The following is a 27,819-nucleotide window of genomic DNA, read 5'->3' as shown; positions in this document are numbered from 1 at the left end:
GCAGGTAGATCTGACCCAAGCTCCTCTTAAATCAATGCCTCTGCCTCGCATCCTGGACCATGTGAGATTTTGTGTGCCTCCTTTAAGAGTGGAGTTTCTATTTCCCACAGCCCTCTGGGTCTTCTGAAAGTAAGCCCTGATGGCCTTCAAAGCCAAATGTTCTGGGGGCTCCTCTTCCCGGTACAAGACCTTCAGGCTGCAGAGCCTGATGTAGGGCTCAGACGCATTCCTCCTAGGGGAGAACCTCTGCAGTTGTAATTATTCTCCCATCTGTGGGTCACTCACCTGGGGGTATGGGTCTTGACTATACCACAGCTCCACCCCTTCTACTCATCTCTCTCCTTCTTTATATCTTTAGTTGCAGGAGATCTTTTCTACTAGATTCTGGTCTTTCTCATCAATAATTGCTCTGCAAATAATTATACTTTTGGTGTGCTTATGAGAGCCGATGAGCTCAGGGTCTTCCTACTCCACTATCTTGGCCTGAACTCATGATTATCTTTTAATGTCATCCATTTAGAAGGAGTAAAGCTCACTTGAAATTGAAATGTGAAAAAACATTTCAAATCATTACCAGGATGGCAGAGGGAAAACCAGGGTGGATTGGGTGGTAGTTCTAGGTCCATAACAAATTAATTATGAACTATGGGCAATTCACCTAACATCTGAGTGTTGGTTTCATTTGCAGAAGGGAAGGTGATGGGTTGGTCAGTGGCTTTTAAGCTGTGCTCTCTTGATGTCTGTGAGTTGTGGTGGGATATGTGAAGGTATTCCAGTTCTCCAACGCTTGCTCCAAGCAGAAAAATTCTGCTTTTATCTGATTTTTATAGTAAAGCACTGAATAAATTTTATTTTTAAACAGGTCTTATTGCTTAAGAACATTTGAAAGCCACTAAAGTGAGTTGTTTCCACCACCCCATGATAACTTATTGATACTATAAAAGATTATGAATTTAATTTTTAAAATAATTAATGGAAAACCTACCCTATGCAAGGCACTATGCTGGATGCTAGAAAATGAAGATTGTATGTATTCTAGCCTGTTGCATAATTCAAGGAAAATGTAACAGTAACATCAGTGTAGAACTAGAAAGCTCAGAGGAGGGGAAGCTCTGAGACTAAATAAACAAACATACACATAGCATATGAACATATATTAATATATATGCATTATCAGTTGCATATAAATATATATAGATTATAGATATGGTACCTATATATAACATATATATGTATATATATATTTCATATGCAACCTACAAGGAAATGAGGCAAAATTTATGTTTAATTGATGTGTCTTGTTAATATATAGGACTTTCATCTCCCTTCATATTCTACTCTCTTGAATCACAGTGCTTTTACACTATTGAAAATCAGAGGGTAGCTACATAATTGCTTATGTATTTATCATTGTTTCTTACCAATGTGTGTGTTACACTTGAAGACAATGGTTATGATCTGTAAGGAGGTATGTTTGTCAAACACTTTTTTTGTTCAGTAAGTGGATAGCCATTTCACACTGTAAATCACAGCATGAGACTTAAGCACATTCTATCAGGAGGTTTACCACACTTTTAAAAATAACTTTTCAGTTTCTGGCTGGAGAAGATATTTCAGGCAGTAATTTATTTCAATACGATCCCCTAATGGATTCAAAGATTGTCAGCACCTTCTAAAGGCCCACATAATGGTGATCTTTAAAGTAAAAACTATTTTGTTCATCTTTTTATTTCCCCAGCTCAGCACAGTACTTTATGAATAAAGTACTCAAGTTTTTAATAAGAAACTGTCATCAATTATTTTACAGGAAGTAAAACCCCCATATAGATAGGAGCTGGCAGTACTTTAAATTGTGTTACTAAATATCCATAACATTTTATCATCATGTTAGCACAGATTAAATTTAACTGAAATGAAATGAAGAAAATACTGAGTCTTATGTTTGTAGTTGTGAAACACCAGTATTTTAGGATGAGCCATCAATGCTAATGGCTCTGCAACAAAGCATGAATATATACAGATTCAATGAAAACTGTTAAATTCTGGAAATTCCTTGGAAAAAAATGGAAACACACATTCTAAAATACACACCAGTGTTCAGTCATCACTTACACCAGACATTGGCAAACGTTTTTGTAGAGGTAAGATGGTGATATTTTTGGTTTTGCGTCTTTGTTGGAACTACTCAGTTCTGCCACTTTCTCCAGCAGTAGAGAATATATAAATGAACGTGCATGGCTGTGTTCCAATGAAATAGGCAGATGTCTATAGTTTGCCAACCCCTCACTTATACAGCCACAAATGATTCTTATAAATGTCTTTGTTTTTCCATTGAAAACTGACAGGTATTTTTTAATGGAGGTGCCATAAATATTTTCTAAATAATCATTTTCAAAATCTCTGTTCCAAGATTACACTTAAAGAATTAAAATGGAGACATGTTCTAATTTACCATACTATAGCAGTAGTTGTCAAATATAGTTTTAACTGCTATATCATAATTTAGCACGTGAAATTGATCTCATGTAGTGAATTGTAGTTAATTTTATCTTCACAAAAATACTGACAAATATCAATAAATAGGTAATCTTAACTTGTAATTTTTAATTATTAATTCTATTAATATTTGGGATTTAAAATATATCTAGCATGACTGACTTAACAACTTAGGTCTTTGTCTTGATTTTGTGAACAAAATTTCATGAACCAACTTGATTCAGAACAATGATGAATTCAGGAGACTTAAGTATTACAAACCACTAAGGTGTGGTTCACTTGAAAACTACAACTGTTTTAATTCTCAGCTCAGATATAATGTCATTTGCACATTTTATTCATTTTATGTAACTTGATAACTGCCATCGCTTAAAAATATGGTAGTGGCTCAAATGAAAACATTCACTGTTGACCATACAAACAGCTTCTTAAAAGCATGTCCTCTACCATATGTGATGTGGCATGATTTAGTAGAAAATATCATTGGACAGGCATCAGGAGACCTGGTTATCAATCCCAATGTGTTATAAATCAACTAGATCTGAACAAATTAGTGGACTGGGATACATTAATTTACTCTTATATAATGTAGGAATAACACCATGCACCTCTCCTATAGTGACAACTTGTATTAAAAAGCATGGAAGTCCCTTGTAAGTAAGTTATCAAATACTATATAAAACTGATGCAAGGATACTTTCTCTTTCAATGCCAGAAAAGTCTGCAAGCATTGCTGTTTCTAAATTGTGGCTTAAGGTTTTGTTTCATTTTGTTTGTAAGAGGGAGGAGAAAGTTCTTTTTCAAATAATTATTTATGTTTGTGGTCCCCTCTTTAACATATCATAATTGCTTTCAGCTTGCTTAAGCTGAACGAGTGGGTATCTAGGTGTGGTTCAACAGTTTGAAATGTAAGTAAGATGCAGTTAGGCTCTACATACACATATTAATACATTTCACAGGAATCTCAATACTAAGTATTCAGTGGATGGGACAAAAATCACAACAGGCAACTTTATTTGTAGAATTTGATCCAAAAATCCAGAAAAAATAAACAAAAGGAGCCGAGCCTCTATTATGTTTGTTAGTACACAAAATAAACAAAAAAATACATCAACATTTACCATGAGATCATTTAAATGTGTCTGCAAATGATCTGATAAGGGAAACGTGATTTACAACATGGGAAACTTTTTTTTTTTTTTAAACCACCATAGACTTAAATGCACTGTGCCGTAGGTCACCTAGACTAGGTTAGCAAGAATGAGCAACGTGGTAGGTCCAAAAGGTAAACCCCCAAACACCTTCCTTCAGTGGAAACTTTGGTAATTGTCTGTGGTTAAAAACAAAAAACTAAAAACACCAACTCCTGTTCTTCATCATGTTGGATGGTTATTTTGTCCATTTTTCTCCCGCGATGATGAGTCCATTTTAAATACTTCAATTATTATGAAGACACTCCAAATCCACAGAACAGCAGACACTTCCATTCTGTGCATCAAGACACAAGCATTAGCCAATGAGACATAGACTATAAATCAATATGTAGTGTCCACCTTTATATTCAAAATGACCATCTACATGTTGAGACCAACTCCATGAATGCTATAAAAAAATTACTAGAAAAATGCCAAAGATTTATGAGACCCTTCAGGGTCCCTCTTGTTGGCTACTGCTGGCAGTGCAACTTCATACACCCCTGTCTGAGCTCAGACCAGGTTTGTTTGAGACTCCTCTGTATTTCCAAGTTGTCTGTTTACACAACTTATTCACTGGACTTACTCTAAATGAGATTCTTTCCAAAAATAACCCCCTGAAAGATAAATTGCCATTAATAATACTAGTCAAAAGTACCAAAAGAGTCTGAAAATAACTCCAAAATGGCTTACAGAAAGGTGGGCATGTTAGGGGTAAATATAGACTATCTCATGGTGACTGTGAAGGGGATGGTACATACCAATTTTTGGGAATTCATGAAAAATCAATTACATGTATTAATGTAAATATACCTTTATAATCCTCCTAAATGAATCTCAAACCTAAGCTCAGAAAAATAATACTAAATAACATAGGTCTCCACATCTCCTGGTCATTGTGTTTGATGGGGCTGAAGGTACAATGGGACCATGACTCTTGCTATATGAAGCTTGATGTCCTTTATGTATTGGGCTGCATTTTAAGATGGTACTTTTCAGGAAGGAGAAAAGAATCCACATTTAACAGCATAAAAAAGACAAGTTGGGATCCTTCCACTGATGCCTGAAGCTGAGCCAGGATTTGATAGACTTGAATGGACTAATATATATATATATATATATATATATATTTTTAAATATTTATTTATTTTGCGGTACGCGGGCCTCTCACTGTTGTGGCCTCTCCCCTTGCGGAGCACAGGCTCCGGACGCGCAGGCTCAGCGGCCCTGGCTCACGGGCCTAGCCGCTCCGCGGCATGTGGGATCTTCCTGGACAGGCACGAACCCGTGTCCCCTGTATCGGCAGGAGGACTCTCAACCACTGTGCCACCAGGGAAGCCCAGGCACTAATATTTTTAACATGCTTAATCATGGGAATCTTAAGCAGATGTTTCGGCAGAAATTTGACCCTGCCTAACCCTTGCTTCAAGTTGACTACAGTCATAGCTCTTCATAAGCTTTGAAGGTAGGAAGGGGTCAGTTGTTAATTTTAATGACATATGAGGATGCCTCATGGTAACTCCTCCAAAAAGATAGGCAAATAATCACAATTAATTAAATCGTGCAGCAAGAGTTTCAAGTCCCTGCATTAGGTACTGTGATAGTTAAACAAAGCAAAAAACTTCATAGATTTATAGAACACTTTCTTCTAACATTGGCAGTTTCATGAAAGAGCTTATAAAAATTTCCAGGATGAAAAAGATTTTTTTTTTTTACTTTTTAATATGCAGGTCAAAATAGCTTAAATCAGCCATAATTGGGCCTAGTGCAATTGTTTAAATCCTGTATTTTAAAAGGCAAAAGAGAGGACTATTTTATTCCATGGTTATCATTTGGAATTTGCCTTAATACACGGTACAGCTACAATCCATTCAGACAGATTAACCTCTGGGGAGAAGCAAATGCCTGCCTGTGTTTCCACCATGCCCCTTGGAACCTGTGCCTTCAGAAACATCAGGAGTGGACCTCCTGCAGGTGTTCTCTGGCAATTGTTCAAGGCCTGGTTATCCTCAGGACACCCAATTACCTTGCATTTGCAGGTTGTGCAGGGAGATCCAGTCATTGTCCACACTGAGCCACTAAGCCTAGAAAGGCCATAGCTGTCCAGGCAAGTTTTTCTGATGTCATAGGCGATGTTATCAGCCAGGCAGGGGTCACTGACACAGCGGGGACAACATTCCCCTTCCAAGATGGTTGTGTACTCACAGCTCAAATTGGGGCAGGTGAGCGGCCAGCAATCTACCTCTCCTTCCTGTGGAGAGAAAGCCAAAATACTTCATCATTGACCTTATGCACAATCCTGTTGCCAAAGTCCCAGAGGGGGAAATTCTCAGGAATCTCCATCACTGTCCTCACTGACTGTTGCTACTTTGCATCATTATGGGTATGATGTGTTTCCTCCTTGAAGAACAAATACAGACATCACCTCCTCCTCCAGAGTGCTTTTGCTGACTGTCTATACTGTAGCCACGGAAAGAGTTCGGTCCCATCTCTGCGTGCCAATGGCAACCCATAATTATTTTTATCGTGAGACTTATCATAATTATCAATACAATTCCAGATTACATTTTGAGCTTTCAGGTTTTGGGCTTGTTCCTTTATCCCCCCATGCTTAGCACAGTTCTGGTCAATGAATGCTAAACAAATGAACAAATAGATGATAAGGTACTGTGCTAGTGTGTAAAGAGAAATCTCTTTCCCTTAAGGTCAAAGAGGAACTTAAACCACTGTACTATTTCAATAACAACATGCACTGAGTTGCTTATATTGGATTTAAAATTGAGGTTGGGCAATATCAGGAGAACAATTTCATAATGGTTTTGAATGTAATGTCTGGCTAGTGACACATCACAAATGTGTGTAAGGTGTTACAGTTCAGACAGAGCCTCCAAGTGTTCCAGGATGTGGCCACGGTGGCTCCACTGAGCTGCACATAGTACAGACTACTACCTATGTAGCCTCTTCCCTTATCATGACACTCATTATAATTTATGCAAACGCATGCCTAATTATTCAGTCAGCTTCACAAGACTATGGCCTTTAGTCAGCTTCATGATAGACCGTGTCTGTCATGCTCACTGTTATATCATCCAGAGTCTGGCACATGCAAACTATTGATATTTATTAAATATAAGCCACTTTATTCTCAAGTCGTTATTAAGTTATATTCAGCAGCTTCGGTTCTCCCAGGAAATAATAACCTTAGGGTCTGGGGATGAGAGAGGATACTGTTTTGAAATTCTATGAAAATATCATGTCTAAAATTAATACCAGTTTTACTGAGTGCCTGATGATTGGCTTCTTCAAAGAGAAATGTAATTTTCCAGGCTGATGTGGAACCTAATTCTATAGTTGTGTTGTGTTTGCCTGTTCTTGAATGGGAGATGTAAGAATGGCTATGAGTTGAATATATCTGAGTTATACTCCTCAGTATTAGGAGTGATTAAGAAGGATTTGTTTCTATTAAGATTATCTGCACATTTGCCAGGTGACTTTAGAAAATCCAATAGAAATTTACAGCACAGTTTTTCTAAATGCCTGTCTTTATACAATATCCATAGACTGAATCATTAATTTTAGCAAATGTTAAATTATGGAACACAGCTAACAGTTTCCATTACAAGTTGACTTAGTTATGACTTAGCTCCACTGGCTATAATTACCTCAGAGATGGAACATCATATTCACTATGATAATGTGTCTTAACAGTCTTTGCAACATTAGAAATCTTTGTGTTATATAATTTGAAACAGAAAGAACCAGGTCCAGAAATTAAGGTTTTCCTCTGGACTTTCTCTAACCTGATTATATCATTAGTATCCCCATATTAAGATACAAAATAACCTTCATTTTTCTACATTAATGTTTAGCACTGTAAAACAAATTTTTCAATCTAGGAAATATGAACAATAGTAACTACTGTTCACTAAGTACCTTCTATGTGTCAAGTACTACACTTGCCTTTCACATCACTGATCTTCACAACAGCCCTGCAAAATAGGTGCCCATCCACTTGTGCACACTGAAGGAAAGAATGATCAAGTAAAATGTTAGGACTTGCCCAAGTTAATTACACGCATCTTGCATGTGGGAGAACCAGGACTGTCTCTATGACCTAGAATCAATATCAATCCTTGATATTTCTACTATGTTCTGCTATCTCTGATATTGAAAGCTTTAATGGTAATGTCCCAAGAAATGAAAGATTTGACTCTGTAAGAACTATAAGTCCCCATCGAGGCTTTGAAAGCCTTCTATCATGTGGGGAATTTTATTGATCTGGAGTGGCTAAAAAGTAGCAATTGTAAACTAACTTAGACCAAATCTGTGCTATAAATGTCCTTTCTGTCTTACATGGTGTTTTAAATAGTAGAATACTAATGTCTTCTGGAAGAACATATGCCCTGTAATTAGCCACAGGACCCACAACTCCCTGCACAGGATCACAAATCGCAGGAAACTAAATCCCACAGACAACTGAGCTTGTAAACCCCTCCAGAATATATAGAATAACACACTCTAAAGGAAGCCAACATACCAGACACCGGCACTGCTGGCAACTGTGAGTCCAGTTGTCTCCACTACGATAGAGCTTGTGTCCATTTTGATCTAAACATTGACTTGTGACCCTGGTGTCACACTCTGGGCAACAGAAAAGGTCAACGCTTGGATTCTGGCAATCACAAGCTGTCCGCCGGCAGAATATCTTCCCATCCTGTTTAGAAATGAGATTAAGGAGGTTTCATCATTAGGGAAACAATAAGCTGCACTATGGAAACCAAATCTTATAAACACTTTACAGAGCACATAGGAAAGATTTCTAGTCAGAGTGCTCCCCTAGCCACCTCCCATTTTGCTCGAAACAGATGCACACATGTATACTCATATATACACACCCTGCCTTTCCCTGACCTTGCCTGCAGGGCAGCCCAGGTAAACATGGAGACATTTCTAAGTTGCAGAGGGAAGTCAATATGTTCTTTCAAACTTTTCTTCTAAATGTTTCTTAAAAATCATATTTCTAAGTAACATTATAACTCAGCAGCTAAAAATGCATAAACAGTCAAGCACTCATTTGAGTGGAAAATCATGCTCCTGTACTTTTCCCAGTTCACAGTGAACAACCTAATACATTCAAATGCATTCATCTAATTTTATTTCTGGCTCAACTCTGGGAGGAAGTCTGACTATACCCTTTTTACAGAAGAATTAACTGAGGCCCAGAGAGGCTAAAAGACTTACCTAGTAACACAGAGGTAGCAATTCTCTAAGCACCACCACCAGATATTCTGGTTTCAAAATAATTTTTCTTCTACAAGATAGCTTTTAGGTTGTTTATTATAAGGAGCTACAATAAGGTGTCACTTCCCACCTTGAGGCAGCTCCCCAAATTATAGGCAGAGTACAATTTCTGGAATAATGGCCCTGAACACTCAGAAGGGATTGAAGGTCAACAGCACTCAAACGTTAAGACAGACCGTTTTGCAGTGTTTCTCATTTATATGTCTGTTGCTCACGGTAACTTCTCATCTCAGACAATGAAGAGCTAAAAATTTAAGGTGAGACATGTGGCCACCTTTTATGGTTATAACTGCTTTGCTGAATATTTACAAAACCAGAGAATCTCAGGGCCAGAATACACCTTAGAGGACACATAACCAAACTTTCTGACCTATACTTGATTAGTCTAGAGCAACCATATTCAAAAGTCATCAAGCCTGTGCTTAAAGCTCTCCGGTCTTGAAGAACTCACCACCATGGAAGGTATTCTAATTACGCAACTCTGTATCTTTCTGAATGTTAAAAATTGCACTTTTTCTTGCCCATCTTCATTGATCCTTGTTTACACCCTTGGTAATCATAGAACTCCCCATCCCTTCGATCACATTTTTACTCTTTGTTCTTAGAAGAGAGCTCTTGCGTCTCCTCTGAATCATCTCATCTCTAGATTAAACATCTTTAATTTTTTGACCATTCCCCATAGTTTTGAATCTTCTCACTGTTGTTGTGGCCACTTTCTTTTATAAATTTTTAATTGTTTTTATTTTTAAATATCTTATTTTTAAAAATTTTTATTGAAATATACTTGATTTACAAAGTGTTATTTTTAGCTGTACAGCGAAGTGATTGTTATACATACATGTAGATATATATTTTCTTTTTCTTTTTTACATTTTCTTCCATTATAGGTTATTACAAGATATTGAGTATAGTTCCCTGTGCTATACAATAGGTCCTTGTTGGTTATCTATTTTATATATAGTAATGTTTCTATTTTAATCCCTAACTCCTACTTCATCCCCCCATTTCCCCTTTTGTAACCATAAATTGGCTTTCTATGTCTGTGGGTCTATTTCTATTTTGTAAATAAGTTCATTTAATCATTTTTTAGATTTCATACATAAGTGATATAATATCTTTCTCTGTCTCACTTCACTTCGTACGATAATCTCTAGGTCCATCTGTGTTGCTGCAAATGGCATTATCTCATTCGTTTTTTATGGCTGAGTAATATTGCATTGTATATATGTACCACATCTTTATCCATTCCTCCACTGATGGACATTTAGGTTGCTTCCATGTCTTGGCTATTGTAAATAGTGCTGCGATGAATATTGGGGTGCATGTATCTTTTTGAAGTATGGTTTTCTCCAGATATATGCCCAGGAGTGGGATTGCTGGATCGTATGGTAGTTCCATTTTTAGTTTTGTAAGGAACCTTCATAGTGTTCTCCATGGTGGTTGTACCAAGTTACATTCCCACCAACAGTGTAGGAGGGTTCCCCTTTCTCCACACACTCTCTAGCATTTATTGTTTGTAGACTTTTTGATGATGGCCATTCTGACCAGTGTGTGGTGATACCTCATTGTGGATTTGATTTGCATTTCTCTGATAATTAGTGATGTTGAGCATCTTTTCATGGCTTTTTTGGCCATCTGTATGTCTTCTTTGGAGAAATGTCCATTTAGATCTTTTGCCCATTTTTTGATTGGGTTGTTGTTTATTTGTTTGTTTTTCACATAGAGCTGCATGAGCTGTTTGTATATTTTGGAGATAAATCCCTTGTCAGTCACCTTGTTTGCAAATAATTTCTCCCATTCTGTAGGTTGTCTTTTCGTCTTGTTTATGGTTTCCTTTGCTGTGCAAAAGCTTTTAAGTTTAACTAGGTTCCATTTGTTTATTTTTGTTTTTATTTTCATTACTCTAGGAGGTAGATCCTAAAAGATATTGTTGCAATTTATGTCACAGAGCGTTCTGCCTATGTTTTCCTCTAAGAGTTTTATAGTGTCCAGCTTTACACTTAGGTCTTTAATCCATTTTGAGTTTATTTTTGTGAAAGGTATGAGAGAATGTTCTAATTTCATTCTTTTACATGTAGCTGTCCAGTTTTCCCAGCACCACTTATTGAAGAGACTGTCTTTTCTCCATTGTATATTCTTGCCGCCTTTATTGTAGATTAACTGACCATAGGTGCATGGGTTTATTTCTGGGCTTCCTATACTGTTTCCTTAATCTATATTTCTCTTTTTGTGCCACTACCATACTGTTTACTGTAGCTTTGTACTATAGTCTGAAGTCAGGGAGCCTGATTTCCTCCAGCTCTGTTTTTCGTAGGATTGCTTTGGCTATTCAGGGTCTTTTTGTGTTTTCATACAAATTTTAAAAGTTTTTGTTTTGGTTCCATGAAAAATGCCATTGGTAATTTTATAGGGATTGCACTGAATCTCTAGATCACCTTGGGTAGTATAGTCATTTTCACAATATTGATTCTTCCAATCCAAGAACATGGTATATCTTTTCATCTGTTTGTATCACTTTCTGTTTCTTTCATCAGCATCTTATAGTTTTCAGAGTGCAAGTTTTTGCCTCCTTAGGTCGGTTTATTCCTAGGTAGTTAATAATTTTAGATGCAGTGGTAAATGGAATTGTTTCCTTAATTTGTCTTTCTGAATTTCTGTTGTTAGTGTATAGAAATACAAGAGATTTCTGTGTATTAATTTTCTATTCTGCAACTTTACCAAATTCATTGATGAGCTCTAGTAGTTTATGGTAGTGCCTTTAGAATTTTCTATGTATAGTATGATGTCATCTGCAAACAATGACAGTTTTACATCTTTTCCATTATGGATTTTTCTCTTTCTTTTTCATCTCTAATTGCATGGCTAGGACTTCCAAAACTATATTGAATAAAAGTGGTGAGAGTGGACATCCTTGTCTTGTTCCTGATCTTAGAGGAAATGCTTTCCGCTTTTCACCATTGAGAATGATGTCAGCTGTGGGTTGCCATATATGGCCTTTATTATGTTGAGGAAAGTTCCCTCTACGACCACTTTCTGGGGAGATTTTTTTTTTTATCATAAATAGTATAAAATTTTGTCAAAAGTGTTTTCTGCATCTATTGAGATGATCATATGGTTTTTTTCTTCAGTTTGTTGATGTGGTGTTTCATACTGATTGATTTGTAGATATTGAAGAATCCTTGCATCCCTGGGACAAATACCACTTGATCATAGTGTATGACCCTTTTAATGTATTGTTGGATTTGGCTGGCTAGTACTTCATTGAGTATTTTTGCATTTATGTTCATCAGTGATATTGGCCTGTAATTTTCCTTTTTGTGGTATCTTTGTCTGGTTTTGGTATCAGAGTGATAGTGGCCTCATAGAATGAGCTTGGGGGTATTCCTTCCTCTGCAAATTTATGGTAGAGTTTCAGAATGACAGGTGTTAATTCTCCCCTAAATGTTTGATAGAATTTGTCTGTGAATACATCTGTTTTTTTTTTGTTTGTTGGGAATTCTTTAATCACAGTTTCAAGTTCAGTGCTTGTGGTTGGTCTGTTCATATTTTCTCTCTCTTCCTGGTTCACACTTGGGAGATTGTACCTTTCTAAGAATTTGTCCATTTCTTCCAGGTTGTCCATTTATTGGCATATAGTTGCTTGTGGAGTCTCTTATGATCATTTGTATTTCTGTGATGTCAGTTTTAACTTCTCCTTTTTCATTTCTAATTCTATTGATTTGAGCCCTTTCCCTCTTTTTCTTGATGAGTCTTGCTAAAGGTTTATCAATTTTGTTTATCTTTTCCAAGAGCCAGCTTTTATTTTCATTGATCTTTTCCAATGTTTTCTTCACCTCTATTTCATTAATTTCTTCTCTGATCTTATGAGTTCTTTGCTTCTACTAACTTTCACTTTCGTTTGTTCTTCTTTCTGTACTTGCTTTAGGTGTAAGGGTAGGTTGTTTGAGATTTTTCTTGTTTCCTGAGGTAAGATTGTGTTGCTATAAACTTCCCTCTTAGATCTGTTTTTGTTGTGTCCTATAGGTTTTGGATCGTCGTGTTTTCATTGTCATTTTTCTGTAGGTATTTTTTGATTTCCTCTTTGATTTCTTCAGTGATCCATTGGTTGCTTCGTAACGTATTTTTTAACCTCAACGTGTTTGTGCTTTTTACAGTATTTTTCCTGTATTTGATGTCTAATCTCATAGCATCATGGTCAGAAAAGATGCTTGATGTGATGTCAAATTTCTTAAATTTTACCGAGGCTTAATTTGTGGCCCAAGATGTGATCTATCCTGGAGAACGTTCCATGTGCACTTGAGAGGAAATTGTATCCTGCTGCTTTCAGATGGAATGTTCTACAAATTAAGTCCACCTGTTCTAATGTGTCATTTAAGGCCTGTGTTCCCTTATTGATTTTCTGTCTGGATGACCTGTCCATTGATGCAAGTGGGATGTTAAAGTCCCTCACTATTATTGTGTTACTGTCAATTATCCATTTATGTCTGTAAACATTTGCCTTATATATATTGAGGTGCTCCTATGTTGGGTGCACATATATTCACAATTGGTTTGTCTTTTTCTTGGATTGATCCCTTGGTCATTATGTAGTATCCTTCTTTGTCTCTTGTAACAGTCCTTATTTTACAGTCTATTTTGTCTGATATGAGTATTGCTACTCCAGCTTTCTTTTGATTTCCATTTGCATGGAATACCTTTTTCCATCCCTTCATTTACTGCCACCTTCTTCAACAGTTTTGAGTATTTCCAATAATTGTTGTCATCATCTACCATCAATTTAACATTTATTTCATGTCACATTGTGCCAACTCTTTTATATGCATTGTCACATTTAATACTGATTATTCAGTGGAATAGAAATTTTTATCTCCATTTCTCAAATGAGATAGCTGAATTAGAGAGCTGAATATAATTCCTCAGTAATGGTCTGACCAACACAAAATGAAGTGAGACTCATGGTCACCTTGTTTTAAGTACTGTACTTTTATAAATGCAGCCTGATTTCAATATTTACTTCCTTACTTACTTTGGTTATGTCATAGTGTTGACCTTTATGAGGTTAATGAAGACTAAAACCTCATTAAGCCCTATTGTGTCTTGTGTGGTTAGTTGTTTGGAAGTGTAAAACTTGGTGTTTATCCGTATTGTATTTCATCTTGTTAGATTCATTTCATTTCCCTCGCCTGTCACAATGTTTTCTAAATGCTGTGTCTGTCATTCATCTTAGTTTGTCCTCCTTCAGTTTAGTGACATCTGCAAACTTGATGGGCCTGCCCTTAGGGTCTTCATCTACTTCATGGACAACAATGTTGAATAGGACAGGGCTTGCTGAGATATGTTTACTGCCAGCTAAAGTGGAAATCTTTAAATGCTTTACATTCTTTATGGAGACATGCTGGCTACATATGTAATGAAGTAACAGGTTAAAAAATGCTTTACCTCAAATGGTGTGCATCAGCTCTATTACTAGGAGAAATGACAAGAAATCAGTGTTCAAAATATTAGGGGATGAAAGATTATATGTATATACATGCATACACATACATACATATGCATATATACATATATGTATAAAAGCACACGCATGTTTGCACATATTTATAGAGAGAGCAAGTGAGAGACTCTAGTTAAGCAGATGAACTGTGTCAGGGAATTCAGCTAGTGTGGACAAAGGAGTGTCCAGGTCCTAGGAATTTTTCAACAATAGACCTTCAGCTTATAGCTCATATACCATGATTTTAACTCACTAATATATTTGGTTTAAATAACCATACCCCAAATGACTCCCCTATGGATTTAACAGAAGCTAAGAAAAATGATAGCTATGACATGAAAACATTTGGTCAGCTCAGCTGACCACAATATTACTCTCCCCAAGTATAGAAGGACCAGGTCTTAGGAACCCACATGGCTATTTGTGAACAACATAAAACACAGGGATAGATTCTTCTGGAAGCAGGTACTGTTCAACAGGCAATGGCACCCAATCAGAATGTCAAGTTTTTCTGTGTGTGCTGTTCAAAAGAATGAATAAGAATAAGTGAATAGCCTCCAGGGTTAGTTCAAAGTAATTTCACATCTCATCAATTATGTGAGAATGCCAAATAGGGCCCTCTTAGACTTTAACAGGCTTCAGAACAATAGCCATGTTCACAGTGGCTTTTGAATTACAGGTTAACTGTCAAGAAAATTATTTTCCACTTTTACTGGGAAATAATTGTCATACATCATTGTATAAGTTTAAGGAGTTGCAGCAGAGTGGTGTTTGACTTGCATATATTGTGAAAGGATTACCATAATTGCTTCAGCTAACATCCATTTCCTTATATAGACAAGAAAAAAAAAGTAAAAACAAAAAGAGGTGGAAAAGTTCTCCTTTGATGTTAACTATTAGGATTTACTCTCTTAATAACTTCCCTATATATTAGACAGCAGTGTTAGCTCTAGTTGTCATGATGTACATTACATCCCTAGCACTTACTTGTCTTACAGAAGTTTGTACCTTTTGACCACCTTCTTTCAATCCCCCACCCACCCTCTACTTCTACAAGTCTGATCTCTTATTCTCTGTTTTTGCTTGTTTGTGTGTTTGTTGGGCTTTTTTGATCCCACCTGTAACTGAAATCATACAGTAGTTGTCTTTCTCTGATTTATTTTACTTACCATAATGCCATTAAGGTCCATCCATGTTGTTGCAAATGGTAGGATTTCCTCATTTTTTTCTGGCTGAATAATACTGTGCTGTAAATATATACCACGACTTCTTCATCCACTCATCCATCTATGAACACTTAGGTTGTTTCTGTGCCTTAGCTATTGTAAATAATGCTGCTATGAACATGTGGGTGCAGATATCATTTTGGGTTAGTGTTTTCATTTCCTTTGGATATATTCCCAGTAGCAAAACTGCTGGATCATAGGGTAATTTTATTAAGTTTTTTTTAGGATCCTCCATACTGTTTTCCACAGTGGTCATACGAATTTTCAATCCCACTAACGGTACACAAGGGTTCCCTTTCCTCCACATTCAAGCCAGTATTTGTTATCTCTTGTCCGTTTGATGATGGCCATTTGAACAGGCATGAGGTGATACCTCTTTGTGGTTTTAATGTGCATTTTCTTAATGACTAGTGATGCTGAGCATCTTTTGATGTACCTGTTGGCTTTTCATATATCTTCTTCTGAGAAATGTCTATGCAGGTCCTTAATGCATATTTAGTTGTGTTATTTGTTTTTATGCTATTGAGTTGTATGAGTTCTTTATATATCTTAACCCCTTGTCAGATAGATGGTTTGTAATTTTTTTTCCCATTCCATAGGTTGTATTTTCATTTTGAGGATGGTTTCTTAAGCTGTCCAGAAGTTTTTAGCTTGATGTAGTCCAAACTGTTTATTTTAAAAATTTTGTTGCTTGTGCTTTAGGTGTCATATAAAAAAATCATTACCATGACAAGGAGCTTTATTCCTATTTTTTCTTCTAAGTGTTTCATGGTTTAAGTTCTTACATTTAAATCTTAATCCATTTTGAATTTTTGTGAATGGTGTAAAATAGTGGTGCAGTTTTATTTTTACATATGAATATTCAATTATCCCTGCAGCATTTATTGAAGAGATGTTTTTTCTCCTCCATTGAGTATTCTTGGCTCCCTTGTCAAGTATTAGTTGACCATATGTGCTTGGTTTTATTTCTGAGCTCTTGATCCTGTTCCAGTGGTTCATTTGTCTGTTTTTATGCTTGTGTAATACTCTTTTGATGATGATAGCTTAATAGTATAGCTTGAAATGAGAAAGTGTGATGCCAACTGCTTTGCTCTTCTTTCTCAGTATTTCTTTGTTATTTGGATCTTCTGAGGTTCCATATAAATTTTAGGAGTATTTTTTCCACTTCTGTAAAAACTGCCATTGAAATCTTGATAGGAATTGCATTAAATCTACAGATGTCTTTTGGTAGTACTGACATTTTAAAAATATTAATTCTTTCATTTCATGAATATGGGATATGTTTCCATTTATTATTATCTTCTTTAATTTCTTTCATCAGTGTCTTGTAGATTTCAGAGTAGAGATCTTTCACCTCCTTAGGTAAATTTATTCCTAAGTATTTTATTGTTTTTGATGCTATTGTAAATGGGATCAATTTCTTTCTTTTTCAGAAAATTCATTGTTAGTATATAGAAACATGACTGATTTTTGTATGTTAATTTTGTATCTTGCAAATTTACTGAATTTTTTTATTAGATCTCATAGATTTTGGTTGAGTCTTAGGATTTTCTCTATACAAAATCATGTCATCTGCAAATAGAGACAATTGTACTTCTCCCTTTCCAGTTCTGATACCTATTATTGCTTTTTTACCCTGACTTCTCTAGCTAGGACTTCTAGCACCATGTTGATAGGAAGGGTGAGAGTGAGCACCCTTGTCTTGTTGCTGATCTTAGAGGAAAAGCTTGCAACATTTTAATATCGAGTATGATGTTAGCTGGAGGCTTATGTCATATATGGCCTTTATTATGTTGAGGCATGTTCCTTCCGTGCCTAATTTGCTGAGAGTTTTTATTATGAAGAAGAGATGTTGAATTTTGTCAGATGTTTTTCTGCTTCTATTGAGATGTTCATATGGGTCTTTAATTATTTTAACGTGATGTATCACATTGATTGATTTGCCTATGTTGAACCATCCTGGTATCCAAGGGATAATCCCACGTGGTTATGGTGAATGATTCCTTTAATGTGCTGCCAAATTTGGTTTGCTAGTATTTTGAGAATTTTTGCATATATACACATCAGGGATATTGGCCTATAGTTTTCTTTCTACTAGGGTCCTGTCCTGGTTTTGTTAAAAGGAAAATGCTGGCCTTGGAAAAAGATTTAGGGAGTGTTCCCTCTTCTTCAGTTTTTTTGGGGAAGAGTTTGAGAAGGATGGGTGTTAATTATTCTTTCCTTATTTCATTCCTTCCTTCCTTCATTCTTTATTTTAATTGAATCATAGTTGATTTACATTTTATTAATCTCAAGTGTACAATAGATTCAATATTTTTATAGATTATACTCTTCAATATTTTTATAGATTATACTCCATGAAAGACATTATAAAATACTGGCTATATTCCCTTTGTTGTACAATATATCCTTGTATCTTATTTACTTTACAAATAGTAGCTTTTAACTCTTAATCCCTTACCCCTATCTTGCCCTTCCCATCATCTTGCCCCTCCCCTCTTCCTTCTTCCTACTGGTAACCACTGGTTTGTTGTCTATATCTGAGCCTTTTTGTTGTTGTTGTTGTTATATTCATTCACTTGCTTTATTTTTTAGATTCCACATGTGTTATAACATACCATCTTTCTCTGACTTATTGCACTAAGCATAATGCCCTCTAGGTCCATCCATGTTGTTACAAATGGCAAAATTTAATTCTTTTTTTATGGCTGAGCAATATTCCATTGTATGTGTGCTTGTGTGTATATGTTTGTATGTGTCTGTATATACCACATTTTCTTTATCCATTCATTCGTTGATGGAAACTTAGGTTGCTTCCATATCTTGGCTAGTGTAAGTAATGCTGCTGTGAACATTGGGGTGCATGTATCTTTTCAAATTAGTGTTTTCATTTTCTTTAGATATATACCCAGGAGTGGAATTGCTGGTCATATGGTAGTTATATTTTTAGTTTTTTCAGGCCCCTCCACACAGTTTTCCACAGTGGCTGCACCAATTTACATTCCCACCAACAGAGTACTAGGTTTTCCCTTTCCTCCACATCCTCATAAACATGTTATTTGTGGTCTGTTTGATGATAGCCATTCTGACAGGTGTGAGGTAATATCTCCTTGTGGTTTTGATTTGTACTTCTCTGATTAGAGACATTGAGTATCTTTTCATGTGCCTGTTGACCATCTGTACGTCTTCTTTGAAAAAATGTCTATTCAGGTCCTCTGATGTTTTTTAATTGGGTTGTTTGTTTTTCTGATATTGAGTTGTATGAGCAGTTTATATATTTGGGATATTAACCTATCATCAGGTATATAATTTGCAAGTATATCTCCCATTCTGTAGACAGTCTTTTCTTTTTGTTGATGGTTTTCTTTGCTGTACAAAAGATTTTAAGTTTAATTAGGTACCATTTGTTTGTTGGGGTTTTTTGTTGTTGTTTGTTTGGGTTTTTTTTTTGCTTTTGTTTCCTTTTCCTGAGTTGAGAGATGCAAAAACATATTGCTACACTTTATGTCAAAGAGTTTTCTGCCTATGTTTTCCTCTAGGAGTTATGTGGTTTCAGGTCTTACATTTACATCTTTAATCTATTTTTTAATTTTTCTATATGGTGTAAAGAAATGTTCATTCTTTTCATGTAGCTGTCCAGTCTTCTCAGCACCACTTCTTGAAGAGACTGTTTTCTCTCTATTGTATATTCTTCCCTCTTTTGTTGTAGGTTAATTGATCATAAGTGTGTGAATTTATTTCTGGGCTCTCTATTCTGGTCCATTGATCTATATGTCTGTTTTTGTGCCAGTACTATACTCTTTTGAATACCGTAGCTTCACAGTATAGTCTATAGCCAGGGAGCACGATACCTCCAATTCTGTTCTGTTTTCTCAAAGTTCTGTTCTTTTTTCTCAAGAGTGCTTTTACTATTCAGGGTGTTTTGTGGTTCCAAATCAATGTTAGGATTATATGTCATGGAGTATTTTTATAGAGATTGCATTAAAGCTGTAGATTGCTTTGAGTAATATGGACATCTTAACAATATTAACACATTATTGCCTGGGAGGTTTTTGCAGAAACTAACACCTGTGGCTGGCAGTTTGTGATATAAGTGAATATTGAAACACCTCAAAATCAAACAACATTTGAGCAAATATCAAAAACTTTTTTTTGCACTTACGTATTTATTTGAAACTTTGTACATGTCTTACTAAACCATTCTAATATTTTGTTAGAGTGCTATAGGCAGTATATAGCAGGTACCTCTCTGCAGGGGAACAGAGCATCTATTGCAAATATACCATGTTTCACTGCGCTTTCCCCTGGATAAAGCAGAGTCTACACTTTCTGGTAGCATTTTTTTTTTAGTCCTGTGGATATTATTTCCTCTAGAATATGTTCTTTTATTTTACCTGATAGTTGACAAGGTGGATCTTTGTGGGGGGCTCTTTTATAAACTCCACAAGAAGGACCAGGTGCAGGGCTACCACTACATTCACCAGAATGGTCCGTTACCCATACTCTCGGTACTGCTAACAAAAATTGTTTGTAAGTCATTTTATTCTGTGCATTAAGGCTACGATAAATTTTAAATGCATTGAATAAACTGCAATTATTCAGAAACCCACTTTATATTACGATTTTTGAGTTTTCTGGAGGATATTGAAGTTTGCCAGATATTGATCGGATCAATCAACTCCTTTCATATATTTATTATACTCTAATATACAAGTGGACTTAGTTATGTGATAGCCAGTCCTCCTGTCTTCCTTTCCTGTAGATGTTGTGGAGGTGTCATGAATAGTTGTCACTATGCAGACTAGCCTCTTGTCTTTCCATACAAGAAGAATCACTTCTCCCGTCTGTAAGAATGTCATTTCTCCTCACTGTAGATTTTCGGATTTCTCCTTTAATTGGTTTGGTAGACCCTGATTCTCTCTTATAGTCCCACAAACTCTGGTTTTGTTTTTCAACAATATTTCAGATGTGAACACACTGTTGTAATAATTGTCTTGGTAAATATGGTGCCATGAACCCAGATAAGGTTGTAGGACTGATAATACTGTTTCTTGCAGTTTCTTTCCTTCACCTGTATAAATTTCAAGGTTGCATATGTATCCAGTTTCACTTTCACTAACCATCCTGACCAAAATTCCATATTTTGTAAGTCTTCCAGGATTATAGGTTTTGAATCTGAGTTGTCCTCTCCACTTTAGCATTGCCTCCTCAAGTGATGGCTCTTGTTTGGGTATATAGAGCAACTGAAATTTTGGTAGAAAATAATCCAAAAGAGGTTTAACTATTGAAATCCTGTCTGCAGGAAGTAGAGTTTCTGAGTTATCATTAAAGTGAAGAAATGTCATTATTTGTTCAAACCTTCTTCTCATCATAATCTTTGGTAAGATAGGTGTTTCAGTAAGGATCAGTAGACCAATATTCTTTCCAGTGTGATTTTCTTATCTGTCCCATCAAACTTATTAATCTAAGAAACCTCTTCATGTCACTATTGGTTACATCAGTCCATTTTAAAGCCTTATCATACTTTTTATATGATTTTTCATTCTGTTGGTGATGAAAGTTTGTTTGAGAAGCTACCAACTCGAAAAAGTTGTTACCGAAAATTAATTCTGTTATTTCACTAACACTTTGTGGGTAATTACATTCAATAGTTACACCTGACATACCTGTAAAGTCTTCTAATTTTCATGAAATGTTGTCTTCAATCCACTCTAGAAGCAAAGGAGCATTCTCCAGAACCGTGAGTTTCATTTTCACTTTCCATATCAGAATCAGTCACTGAGGTTTTTTCATCTTTTTGTTGGTCTAATATGCACACTGTCTGAATCAGAACTATATTCTGAAGAACTGTCATCTTCGGTGACACTAGTATTTATGTCACTCAGATAATCAGAGAAAGTATCTGCATAAAATTTACTGAAAATTTCTTCTTCAAAGTTTCGTGATGTGTCATTTTTGAAAATTTTATGGTAATAAAGTGGCGTTTATAATATACACAAGGTAGGTTGGAACAAAAACCTAATGGAGAAAAATATGAATGATAATGACAACCATAAGTTGTATAATGAACCCTTGGTCAATTTTAAGCTCCAACAACTTTGCACGGTGATGTGAATTGTATCACCCTCTAAAAAACTTACTGACACGTCTCTGGTCAATAAATTGTTAATTCTTTCAATCCAAGAACAAGAGATATCTTTCCATTTTTCTGTTTCATCTTCAATTCCTTTATCAATGTCTCATAGTTTTCAGAGTATTGGTCTTTAACTTCTTGGTTAAGTTTACTTTTATGTAGTTTATTCTTTTTGATGTGACTTTAAACAGGACTGCTTTCTTGATCTCTCTATTAATTCATTCTTAGTGTATACAAAGCAACAGGTTTCTGTATATTAATTTTGTATCCTGCACATATACTGAATTCATTTACTTAATTTTTTTGGCCGAGACTTTAGGATTTTTTAATGTAGTATCACTTCATCTGCAGATAGTGGCAGTTTTACTTCTTTTTCCCTTCCAATTTGGATGTCTTTTATTTCATTTCCTTATCTGATTGCTGTGTCTAGGACTTCCATTACTATGTTAAATAGAAATGGTGAATGTGGGCATCCTTATCTTGTTTCTGATTTCAGAGGAAAAGCTTTAAACTCTTCACCATTGAGTATGATGTTAACTGTGGGTTTGTCATAAATGGTCCTTATTTTTGTAAGCTATGTTTCCTGTTTACCAACATTGATGAGAGCTTTTATCATGAATGGCTGTTGAATTTTGTCAAATGCTTTTTATGTGTCTACTGAGATGATCATTTGATAAAAAGATTTTTTGTCATTTCTTTTGTTAATGAAGTGTATCACATTCATTTTGCAAATAATGGACCATTGTTGCATCCCTGAAATAAATCCCACTTGATCATGGTGTGGATCCTTTTTATATATTGTTAAATTTGGTTTGCTAATATATTGTTGAATTTTTGCATCTATATTTATCAGAGATATTGGTCTGTAATTTTCTTTTTTTGTAGTGTCTGTATGGTTTTGGTATCAGGGTAATGCTGACCCGTAGAATGAATTTGGGAATGTTCCCTCCTCTTCGATTTTTGAAATAGTTTGAGAAAGATAGGTATTATCTCTTTATATTTTTGGGAAAATTCCCCTGTGAAGCCATCCAGTCCTGGACTTCTGTTTGCTGGAAGGTTTTTTATTATTATTATTAATTCAATTTCACTACTAGTACTCATTCTATGCAGATTGCCTATTTCTTTGTGATCCAGTCTTGGCAGGCTGTATGTTTCAGAAATTTTTCCATTTCTTCTGGGTATTCAGATTTGATGGCATATAACTGCTCATAGTATTCGCTTATGATTTTTTTGTATCTCTGTAATATTCGTTGTTAATTTCTCCTCATTCATATTTTGTTTACTTGGGTCCTATCGTTTTTCTTGATGAGTCTGGCTAAAGAATTTTCAATTTTATCTTTTAAAAAATCCAGCTGTTTGTTTAATCTTTTCTATTTTCTTCTGGTCTCTATTTCCTCTCTGATATTATTTCATCTTTTCTGCTGACTTTGGGATTTATGTGTTCTTCTAATTCCTTTAGGTGGTACGTTAGGTTGTTTGAGACTTATTTCTTGAGGTAGGCCTGTATTGCTATAAACTTCCCTCTTAGAACTCCTTTTGTTGGATTTCATAGATTTTGAAAAATTGTGTTTCCATTTTCATTTGTCTCCAGGTATTTTCTGATCTCCCCTTTGGGTTCTTCATTGACCCATTTTTTATTTTTTTTTTTTAGTAGCATGTTTATTAGTCTCCATGTGTTTGTGTTTTTCCCATTTTTTTCCTCCTATAATTGATTTCCAGTTTTATACCATTGTGGTCAGAAAAAATGCTTGATATAATTTCTATCCTGTTACATTTGTTGAGACCAGGTTTTTGGCTTAGCATGTAGATCACATGGTAGAGTATCCTAAGTTGCAAGGCTTTCCCTTTAAGTATATCATGCCACTCCCTTCTGGCCTACAAAGTTTCTACAGAAAAATCAGCTAATGGCCTTCAGAATTTTCTCTTTATCTTTAAATTTTGCAATTTTAATTAGGATTTGTCTCTTTGAGTTCATATTGTTTAGGACTCTCTGTGCTTCCTGTACCTGGGTATCTGTTTCCTTCTTCAGGATTGGGAAGTTTTCAGCCATAAGTTCATCAGATACATTTTTTACCCATTTCTCTCTTCTCCTTCTGAGACCCTTATAATGCAAATGTTAGCAGGCTTAATGTTGTCTCTGAGGGTCCCTTAAAATGTCCTCATATTTTAAAATTGTTTTTCTTTTTGCTCTTCTATTGGGAGATTTCCATTATTCTATCTTCCAGATCACTTGTGAGTTCTCTATTGCCTAGTCTGCTGGTAATTCCTTCTAGTGTGCTTTTATTTCAGTTACTCTTCAACTCTGATGGGTTCTTTTTTATATTTTCTAGTTCCTTCATTTATTTTTTTCCAAGTTCAGTTAGCATTCTTATTACTGATTCTTTGAAATCTTTAACTGGTAAATTATTTGTTTTTTACAATAATGTTTTTTACATTATTTATTTTTTCTTGTTCTTTCTCATTTTGTCTTCTCATTTTGCTTAACTTTCTGTCTCTATGAAAGTAGGTGAAACAGTTACCCATCCCAGTCTTGAAAGAGTGTCCTTCTATTGGAGCATTCCTATTAAGTCTGCATTTGTGAAGTGGCTTTGGTGGGAAAGCTGGATCTGAGGTGAATACAGGTCACATCTTCCCCCAGGATGTGTTGGCAGCTATCACCTTGGTGGGAGAGGGGGCAGGAACTGGAATGTCTAGAGCCGGAGCTAGGTGTGAGCTGGAGCTTCTCCCATGCTCAGTGGTTGTCACCCTCCTCCAGGGATGAGGTTGGGGCCCAAGGTGCTGTAGCAGAAGCCTTGAAAGTCAGGTCTGAGGTGATTCCGTTCCAAGTGTGTGCCCTCCCCTCTCCCAGCAATAGCACCTTGGCCCCAGAGGGGAACAGTGCTGGAGAAAGAAGGGCTGGAGCAGGTATCTGGTGCAGGCCAGGGTATGTGCTGTGATGGTCCAGGCGCCCCAGTCAGAGTTTCACACAGCTCCCAATCCACAGCTTCAAAAAGCACCAGCAATGGCCACACTTGCCCCACGCAGATGAAGTGCTAAGTTCGAGCCAAGTGCCCACCCTCCTTGGCAACAACAGCCTTTGCCATAGTGGGGAGCTTATCCAGGGCTATAGGGGCCTGCTTGGGTGCTCAGTGTGTTGAGGCATGTGCTGGGGTGGTAGTAGGAAGCTGGCCAGAGCCCCCATGAAGTTTCAATCTGCTTCCTTCCTTCCTGGGAGTAATCTTCACAAGTTGAATTTGGGGTTCTAAGTCCCACTGGTATTCAAACCAGCTAAGGGGACTTGTCTTCCCAGTTTTAGACCCCGGGGCAGGCTGCCCCATATGTGGTTCAAACCCCTTACTCACCAGGGATGCTCTCTGAACCCATGGTAGCTCCCTCCTCTTCTCTGTCCCCTCTTAGGGGCACAGGTCCTGTCCTGATGGCTTCTCCTCCCTTCCGGAGTCCATGTGGATCTTTTACAGCCTTGGTTGTAGAAAAGTCTTTCTGCCAGTCTCGTTTGTTTTCAGTGAGAATTGCTCCATGTACATATGTATTTTGGATGTGTTCATCGGGGGAGGTCAGATCCTCATCCTTCCCCATCTTGATCTCCTCCTCAATTCTTTAAAATTCACCAGTGAAGCCTTCTTTGTTGTGAGATTTTTTCATTACTGATTCAGTCTCCTTACTAGTAATCTGTTTATTCAGTTTTGAATCAGTGTTAGTAAGTTATGTTTTTAAAAATCTTTCCATTTCTTATAAGTTTTCCAGTTTGCTGAAGTAAAGGTGTTCAAAGTAGCCTCTTATGATCCTTTGAATTTCTGTGGTGTCAGTTGTAATGTTTCCTTTTCCATGTATACTTTTGTTGACTGGAGTCCTTTCTCCTTTTTCCCTTGCAATGAACTGACTCTTAATTTGGTTTATATTTTCTGTTGTTTTTCTGTCTCTATTTCTGCTCTGATCTTTATTAACTAACTGTCAAGAAAATAATTTTCAATAATAAACATGTCACAGGTGGCCTTATTTAATTCAATGAGAATGTCATTATAAAACATCAGCTCACAGAGCACAACCACACTGGAATTGAAATTTGGCAAGAGAATGGAGCCCACTAATGGCGAGTAATACTACTTGCCATAGATTTGTGGGTTTATTCCTAGAGCTTGACCTCTATCCTAGCTTGGGTGGTCAGGACAATGACAACTTACATGACAAAGATGTATTTTCACACCCTTTTGTCATAGAACCTAAATGCTTTTATGCAATTTTATAATGAAATTTCAGGTATAAGCAGTAAGTATTGTAATATTTAAATTGCTACTGAATTTTAAATACCAGGGACATATACTTTCCTAGCATATTCTTACTGTATCATAAAAATTATACTTTATATTGTAAATTACACATTCTATTACTGAATAGTCAATACATTGAAACTTTACTCCTTATTGCATAATATCACTATTCCTTTTTTTCCCATAGTTTCAAATTTCTTAAGGAAGTAGACTTAGGTAGGTCAAATTTCTTAAGGAAGTAGACTTAGGTAGGATTACTTATATAAATTGAATAATAACATAAAACAGGTTTGGCAAGCTGATGCCCACAGTCCAAATTCAGCTGGTCACCTGATTCTCACTCAACAGTAAAGTTGAGTAAGTGAGACAGATCTTACCGTGTGCAACACCTATCTTGCCCTTTAAAGAAGTTGTTTGATCCCAAATATGAAGTATAAAATCAGTAGTGGTACTCTAGACCCCTTGGTTTTACCTTCTCACATACAAATTTATTGGGAAGTAATATTCAATCTTTTCACAAAATAATAAATTTTGCCTTCAGGTTATACCCCACAAACGATTTTTTTTTTTTAAGTCCCCTCTAATTTGCAACTGGTGTAGAAAACTTTTAGCAGTCACTTAATCCAACGGACTCATTTTAATCAAGAGGAATTCTGGTCCAGAGAGGGGAAATGACTTTTCCACATGGCAAATTAATAATAAAACAGGAACTAGACCCCAATCTGGAGTTTTATAAGAATCACTTTCTACTATACTGCTTCCTTGTATTATGAAGAGACTGGGAGGTAGGATAAAAGGATTTCACACACACTCAGAACAGAAGGATTCTTGGGGCAATGGTTCTCAAAGTGGAGTCGTCTGACCATTAGCATTAGAATCTTCTGGAAACTAAAGACGTACCTTGTTTTACTGCATTGTGCTTTATTGTGCTTCACAGACTGCATTTCTTACAAATTGAAGGTTTGTGGCAACTGTGTAGAACAGGTCTATTGGTGACATTTTTCCAATGTCATTTGCTCACTTTGTCACATTTTAGTAATTCTCACAAATCAAACTTTTTCTTTATTACTGTTCGGTATGGTGATCTGTGATCAGTGATTTTTTTGTTGTAATTTTAATATTTTATTTATTTTTGGCTGCATTGAGTCTTTGTTGCTGTGTGTAGGCTTTCCCTAGTTGTTGCAAGTGGGGGCTACTCTTTGTTGCAGTGCATGGGCCTCTCACTACAGTGGCCTCTCTTGTGGCAGAGCATGGGCTCCAGGCGTGCAGGCCTCAGTAGCTGTGGCACACAGCCCAGTTGCTCTGTGGCATGTGCGATCCTCCTGGACCAGGGCTCTAACCTGTGTCCCCTGCATTGGCAGGCAGATTCTTAACCACTGCACCACCGGGGAAGTTCCGATCAGTGATCTTTGATGTTGTTGGTATTGTAATTGTTTTAGCGTGCCATAAACTGTGCCTAAAAAAGAGAGTGAACTTAATAAATGTGTGTATTTTGACTGCAAAGCCAACCACCAGTTCCCTGCCTTTCTCCTTGTCCTCTGCCCTCCCTGTTATTTCCTGAGACACAATATTGAAATTAGGCTAATTTATAACCCTACAATGGACTCTAAGCATTCAAGTGAAGAGGAGTCATACTTCTCTCACTTTAAATCAAAAGCTAGAAGTGAATGAGGTTAATGAGGATGGTATGCTGTGTCATAAACCAAGC

General features: G+C 36.3%; 1 protein-coding gene across 3 annotated transcripts in view; it reads right to left on the bottom strand.

Moving 5' to 3' along the window:
• Positions 1–3,883: 3,883 nt before the first annotated feature.
• Positions 3,884–27,819, bottom strand: part of NELL1 (neural EGFL like 1) — an 853,170-nt gene continuing 829,234 nt past the window's right edge. For all 3 annotated transcript variants that reach the window (XM_082659859.1, XM_082659860.1, XM_082659861.1), the window contains 3 exons: positions 8,227–8,403; positions 5,716–5,940; positions 3,884–3,984 (listed from right to left, as the gene is read on the bottom strand). In XM_082659859.1, the coding sequence (XP_082515985.1) occupies positions 3,934–3,984; positions 5,716–5,940; positions 8,227–8,403 (453 nt within the window). In that variant the 3' untranslated portion in view covers positions 3,884–3,933. The remainder of the gene's footprint in view (positions 3,985–5,715; positions 5,941–8,226; positions 8,404–27,819) is intronic.

This window comes from Grampus griseus (genome assembly GCF_964374135.1).
Source record: "Grampus griseus genome assembly, chromosome: 8".
Classification (NCBI taxonomy): Eukaryota; Metazoa; Chordata; class Mammalia; order Artiodactyla; family Delphinidae; genus Grampus; species Grampus griseus.
Note: the sequence above shows the minus strand (reverse complement) of the source record. Positions and strands in the feature narration are given on the sequence as shown.